General features: G+C 41.5%; 1 protein-coding gene across 7 annotated transcripts; it reads right to left on the bottom strand.

Annotated features, from left to right (window-relative positions):
* Positions 1 to 253: 253 nt before the first annotated feature.
* LOC110515126 (eomesodermin) lies at positions 254 to 6665 on the bottom strand. 7 transcript variants are annotated; one of them, XM_036971401.1, is made up of 7 exons: positions 6531 to 6665; positions 4046 to 4676; positions 3490 to 3644; positions 2573 to 2694; positions 2175 to 2333; positions 1488 to 1549; positions 595 to 1345 (listed from the first exon to the last, which is right to left on the bottom strand). In XM_036971401.1, the coding sequence occupies exons 2-7, from the start codon at positions 4561 to 4563 to the stop codon at positions 595 to 597; spliced, it is 1767 nt and encodes a 588-aa protein (XP_036827296.1). In that variant the 5' UTR covers positions 4564 to 4676; positions 6531 to 6665. The 7 variants fall into 7 exon arrangements, with proteins under 7 accessions (XP_036827294.1, XP_036827296.1, XP_036827298.1 ...); XM_036971403.1 differs by having other exon boundaries at positions 6540 to 6661; XM_036971404.1 differs by lacking the exon at positions 6531 to 6665 and adding an exon at positions 6268 to 6396.
* Positions 6666 to 7038: the final 373 nt, after the last annotated feature.

Genomic DNA, 7038 nt, shown 5'->3' with positions numbered 1-7038 from the left:
CTAAACGTTGATTTGATTTGCGCAACGATTAAGAATGTTCCAGAGTGAGGCTCAACTTCGCGGCTGTTTTGGAACCCTGGCTACCACGCTGTGGACAGTGATTCCGTGCACATGCGCATATGCTATGTGTGGCTGTACGAGGGCAAGGACTTGTATCTCCCATCTCAGTAGCTGCAATTGGCATGTAATTTCACGGAGTCGTCCTTAAGTAAATGTATATTATTGACAATAAACGAGACAATTTGCAAAGTGGGACATTGTTTATGAAAAGCTTGTTTTTATTACCCATTTCATAACACCTCATGAAGACAGTTTTGTACAAGATACATCACATACTAAAGTGCACAAATACTGTACAACAAAATGACCTTAAATAAAATCACATTAGTAAAAAATTAAATCAACTGGGGACATGCTTTAAAAACATTTGTCACAATGCATGTGTGTTTGGGGAGTGTAAGTAATTTGTGCAGCTTGCTTGGGAGCACAAAGCTTTGGCACCTTTAGAAGAAAAGGGTATTTTAAAAAAAAAAGGGGGGAAAAAAAGTGGGCACTCAATTTAAAACAAAAGAATACGATTTTAATAAATAGTCTTTAGGGGCTCGTGTAAAAGGCATAGTAGCCCATGCCTTTGGGGTTGTCTTTGTTGTACTCTTCCGTTGTGGTCAAGTTCTCACACTTGATGGTGGGGGAGTTCTCTGTGCTCGACCCACCAGGTGACATCCGGCGTCTCTTGCAGACCATGGAGTACACGCCCGAATCGGTAGAGTCCACAGATTTCAGCGAGTGGGACGTCTCTACCCAAGTGGAGGCTGCGGTGCTCTCCTCTGGCAGCTTGTCTTTGCTAGCAGCCAGTTGGTCGTCTGTGAAGGCTGGGGGGCTGGGCCGAGGGGACCAGGGCAGGCCTGTGGTCATCTTCCTCTGGTAAGTGCTTCTGGTGCCCCAGCCGGCCGCCATTGAGGCGAAGGCCGAGTCGGGGTAGTAGCTGAGGGCGTGGGAGGTCTGGAGGGGCAGGGGCTTGATGCCGTAGGACAGCAGACTGCTGGCTGAGTAGTCCTGGTCGTAGGATAGGTCAAGCTTGTTGGAGCCCGACTGCTGGACCGGGGTGACGAACCAGCGCTGAGCCGAGCTGGCCCCGGCATCCTCAGCCTGGGGGGAGAGGAGACTGTTTGTCTGGGGCACGGCCCGCTCCCCAGTGTAGAAGCGGTTCTGTGGCAGGTTGTTGACAAACTGGTCCTGGAAGAAGGGCTGCATGGCATAGCGGGCACCCGGCACAATCTGGTGAGAGCGAGGGGAGGCTGTCGGGGATGGGGTCAGCCTGTCACCCTCTGGGGCTGTGTACATCCTGTGGAAGAGAGACAAGAAAGGTCCAAGGATGAGTTGTTGGCAAAAGAAAAACAAGTTCACACTTGAGACTAAAAGTTAGCAGAGCAGGGGAAAAAATGGCCACAATACCACATGCAAAAAAGGAAGTCATTGTCACTTACGAGTCATAGTTGTCTCTGAAGCCTTTAGCAAAGGGGTTGTGGTCGATTTTAAGCTGTGTGATCTGGAAAGGAGAGATCGATGTTCAAGCCATGGTCAGAAGTGTTGACAAAAACCCATTTTATAGACAGTCAATATTCACAGAGTATACCAAACACTAGGAACACCTTAATGTTGAGTTAGTGCCACCCCTTTCCCTCAGAACGTCCTCAATTCCTTGGGGATATGAACTCTACAGTGTTGAAAGCAGTCCACAGGGATGCTGGCCCCTGTTGACCCCAATGCTTCCCACAGTTAAGTTGGATGTCGGACAATTACTGATACACATGGGAAACTTGTGAAAAACCCAGCAGCGTTGCAGTTCTTGACACAAACCGGTGTACCTGGTTCCTACTACCATACCCTGTTAAAAGGCACTTAAATCTTTTGTCTTGCCCATTCACCCTCTGAATGGCACACATACACAATCCATGTCTCAATTGTGTCTCAAGGCTTAAATAATTATTTAACCCATCTCCTTCCCTTAATCTACACTGATTGAATTGGATTTAACAAGTGACAGCAACAAGGGATTGTAGCTTTCACCTGGTCAGTCTATGGCAGGTGTTCTTAATGTTTTGTGTACTCAGTGCAGAAACTTAAGACAAAATCTTAAGATTTATCTAGATTAATAGTAGTGGGTATCTTACATCTGTGTTCTGGTAGGCAGTGACTGCAATGAACTGGTTCTCTGGGAAAGTAAAGGTCTGTGTCCTGGCATCACTGCCTATGTCCTCCACTCCCTCTTCGGTGACCTCCACGATGTGCAGCCGAGGCTGGTATTTGTGCAGAGACTGCAGGACAATCATCTCCAAAAAAAAGGTGTGAATTCAAAGTTAGTGCTTGGGTTTTTCATGTTTTCAAAACAGTTAATGTGGTCAGTTATTTGTCAAGTCACCAATTACTTTGGAGATTTTTGCCAATAGCACTGTCAAAATACAGAAATATGGTTTTGGACGGATTTGTGATGTAGAACACCATAGACCGCTTTTTAAAACCAGCCAAAGACATTTGAGTCCAAATGAATAAATTGCAGTGTAGGCCTCACCTGTGTGTTGTTATTATTTGCCCCCTTGTTGTTGGTCAGCTTCAGTTTGCCGAAGGAGATCTCTTGCCTCATCCAGTGAGCGCCAGTGTTTGGGGATTCAGGATGAACATACATCTTGTTACCTGTGATTTAATAAAATGTGGGACATAAAACATAAAAATATTGAAGTACAATGCAGCACAAATGCAAAACAAATGCAAAACAAAAATATAAGGATTAACAGTGATATTTTCCCATTTCTTAATTTGAACTTCTGTTACACGTGTCAAACTCTATACATTTCCAAAAAGACCAGCAATTTGCTAATTTACTATTATGGAATCACATGCTCAGGATTTCAATTTTCAAAAGCAATCAGATGTGAAACTGGAGCTATTAGGCTAATATGTAAATATGGTTAAATTGCACAGGTAAAAACATTTTGGGAGAAAATGGAAAATTGAAGTTCACTATTTTCATGTTATTAAACATTCATTGGTAAGCCATTTTACACCATATGGAGAGAAAAAAAGATGACTAATAATTAATAATAATTTAATCCGTTTTCCAGGAAAACTGAAAACGGGTCAAGCACATTATAGACCAATGTTACCAGCTAACAATGTTTGAATGGTTGTCTTTTCTTTTAAAATGGGGATAATCAACCAACAAAAAACATGTATAGGTAAAGTGATGGTGTGGTTGGAAACGACCAGCAGCACAGCATAAATGACCAGTTAATTGGGTGTAAATGTTAGGGAAATGTGTATTGACATCTAACGAAACGTTCCTAATTGACAAGCTATGCGTCATCGAAATGTAATTTCATTTCCGTTAATTGAAATGTGCTGCTTCTGTAGGCCTATAGAGAACTTCTTTTGAAAATATCCCTCTAAATAGGGAGCTTACATTACAGGTGCATTTAATATTAGTCTCACCTTGCATGTTGTTGTCTGCTTTCCCACAAGTAACCCACTTTCCACCTTGAAATCGCCAGTGATTTGGATCGGCCAACACGACCTCAACAAATACGTTGTAATGCGCGGTCAAGTTAAGTCCAGTGATGTTGAAACTGAGAAATGGAAACATCCGCCTGAAAGAAAATACATATTGTCACAATTATGCAATTTCAAGTGTTTACTCAACACGAAAATTATCAGAGGGAGTCGTTGCATTCAAGAGAATTCGTAAGGTTAGGTCATGGCATGAACTAATCAATATTTGACACTTTTCCTCACTTAGGCTATTCCTGCACGAAAAAAAAAACGTATTAAACGTTTGTATAGACGACATAATAATTTACAAATACACAAATATATGTACCAGTCAAATGTATGGCTATTCATAAAAATGGGGTGAATAACATGTCAAAATATGCAAATATGACACCAAAATATAAACGACTATTGGAACATCAGATGGGCGGATATTTAGTAAGGTATTTAGCAAACATGACATTCCATCAACTTGTCTCCAACGTCTCTCTCTGCTCACCTGCCCTGTTTCGTGATGATCATCTCCGTCTGGAATCGGTGAAACTTGAGCCACAGGGGCCGATTGCAGAGATAAACTTGAGCCCTCGTTCCCGGTGTGGACCCTGGGAGAGCCATGGAACCAATACCTGAACCCGTTCCCGGATAGGAGGGGTACAGGCAACCTGGACCCTGGCCGAACTGGTAGCTACTGCCAAACTGACTCCGGCTAGGGCACACGGAGGATGAAAAGCCTGCCGGTGGCAGGACCGATCCGTAATGAAGGGAGGAATACCTGGATCCATTTGACCCGCTGTACATTGTCCCAGTTTGTCCTGCGTATGGAAAGAGGGAACACTGATTTGCCACATCGGAGCTCGTCTGTGAGGACGAGATAAAGTATCTGTCAGAGCCAAGTTCATCTATGTGGTACCGCCTGCCAGTGGACTGGTCATCTTCACCGAGGACCGGTGAGCCTTTTCTTCCGTCTGGGGCAGCTTTAGTCCCTGTGAAGGCATTGCCCTCTCCCTCTCCCATCATGGCGTTCCCCACTCCGCTCAAATATTTATTGGGACCGTTACTTGGTTCGGATTCCGTCCGGTCAACTTCTTGATATTCGATCTGCGATGGCCCCGGGCTATTATTTGCACTATCTGACGACGAGAGGTTATAAAAAGTATTGGGTAAGTTGATTGTTGATGCGCTGGGAAGAATATTCTCCAGCTGCATTATTTTTGAAATAGCACACACTACAAAAATTTAAAGGATCCAAAAATTGGCTACAATTACAACCATCAAGACGCTACACCACTGCGCCCTGGTATGAGTCCTCTGTGTGCGGCTCGCCACTCCTCTGCTAACTAATGTTGACCTTCTCAGTTGCACCTACGAATTTACGCTTACTATACGATTATGATCTGCTCACGAATTGTTCAAGGGCTCTTATATGATCGCCTTATTCACACACCCAACTCACGGCAGGCATCAGGGGAGGAGCTTTTGGGGATCCATGGAATAGGCTACAGTCCTTCCCATGCCCATTGGTTCAACTCACTGATTTAATTCAATTAGACATAGGCTACCATAATTGACATAGGCTAACCATTGTACATTTGCACTGACTTTGGGTAGCCTATAACGAAATCACCATTTAGATATAATGATTTAGGCTATTCTACAGGCCCATGATATTGAATTCGCTAAACAGTTAGTCATGCGCAATGTTAGGGAATATTATCGATAAAAGTCAGTCTGTATGCAACGACTTTTGCTGAACATTTTACACTGATTAAAATATGCCCGAAAGACCAGAAAAATCAGAGTTTCTTCCCGAAACATATCAAAGTAATTGGGAGATACACACAAGGTGTTCACCCACTGACCAGAGTGGGTGAAAACGCGCTTTGGTTATGAAGTTGAACTTCCTTTTGTTATAAAATATAGTATGAAGACATGATTATTCATGTTCTGAATCGTTCGGTACGGTCTCTAACATATCATTAGCGTTCTGCCCAAAACGTCGGATCTAATATAATGCATCCGATAACAAGCACCAAGCTCTGTTGACATAGCAGTGCGCGTTTCTCGTAACAACTGGAGAAAATTACTTTACAAAGTTGTTTCCACGTGTCGCAAAATTAACTAATTGAATTACGTGTAAAATATTTAGGAAATAAGCTATGCTCAGTAAGTACTCAGTTGAGATTTCAGAGATGGGCCTAGGCTTGTTTTAAAAAAAATAATTATTCGAAAAAAACAGGAATGTCGAATTAATATAAAGCGTATACTAAAATATGAAAACACTACATGTCATGACTCAAACGCGATGTCCATCTTACCTCTATACTGCGGATTCGAGAAGGTGGGTTAAATGGGAAAATGAGCCTGTCAAGTAGCCAATAGGCTAGATTCTGTGCAAGAATTAAGGCTCTGACACGATGCAATTTTTCCAGATTTTTGACCACTGTTTTCTTCTCGTCTCCATTAGTCACCCGAATTCTGGCCATCCTACAAGGGTAAACACTCCAATAACGTTTGATCGGATTATGATGGAGACATGAGGTTTAGATCATTGGTTTTCTTGGAATATCTACATAATTAAAATGTTACTCTTGTAAAAAAATACAAATTAATAAAAAATAATCTTGGATTGAAACTATTTCGGATTATTTTGTTACTTTACGCATTCCTCGGGGCTATATTGTATGTGCGAATTCGTACCCTTTCCAAGTTACAACAACAAACCTTATGCAGTTAATTAGAAAGTCGATTTTCCCACAAACAATTCCTAGCAGCATCTAATCAGTCCGCACGTGCGCTAAACGTCACGTTTAGGCTCCCCATGCATATCAACTCATGATTTGTTGTTTTCTCTGTTGAGAACTCTTTTATGTATGTCAAATGGAAATGCCTCCCATTGAAAAATCTATCTTCGAATACTAGGAAAGTGTGCATGTTGAAATTCAAATTATAAGTTAAAATGATGTGAAATAATAAAATAACTTTACTTTATTTACATCATTACGCACGCGACAGCAGCCAGTCCTCATCTGTCTTCCAGTCCTCATCTGTTCTTTCTGAAGTGACACATTTGTTTGCAGCACCAATTATGTGAAGTGACTGTGAGCCTGTTTACAGGAAACGATGAAAAAAGTGTTACCTGTAAGGTCTGTGGTTTACACAATTCAAATAAATAATCCATTTTTGAGATTAGTTTGTTATTAATCTCACAAAAAGGCTACTCATGAAACATATATTCATAAATGACCATCAATTGAGAACAATTGAATAACCTATAATTAAAGGGAAAATAGTCTAAACAATCATGGCTCTCAATCAAGCAAATAATATGTAGCCTAGGTAAGGCCTACTTTTGGGAATGGTTTCATTGAATGGGATAGCAAGATGATTAGCCTAGATGTAATCAAATTGCCTAAACCTATATTTAAATAAACTGATGTTAATAGATTTTTTGTATTATATTTTAATTGTAATAATCATAACTCTTAGATTTAA

The sequence above is a fragment of the Oncorhynchus mykiss genome, chromosome 32 (assembly GCF_013265735.2).
Source record: "Oncorhynchus mykiss isolate Arlee chromosome 32, USDA_OmykA_1.1, whole genome shotgun sequence".
In the NCBI taxonomy this organism is placed as follows: Eukaryota; Metazoa; Chordata; class Actinopteri; order Salmoniformes; family Salmonidae; genus Oncorhynchus; species Oncorhynchus mykiss.
The sequence above is the reverse complement of the archived record's forward strand: the minus strand, read 5'-3'. Positions and strand labels throughout refer to the sequence as shown.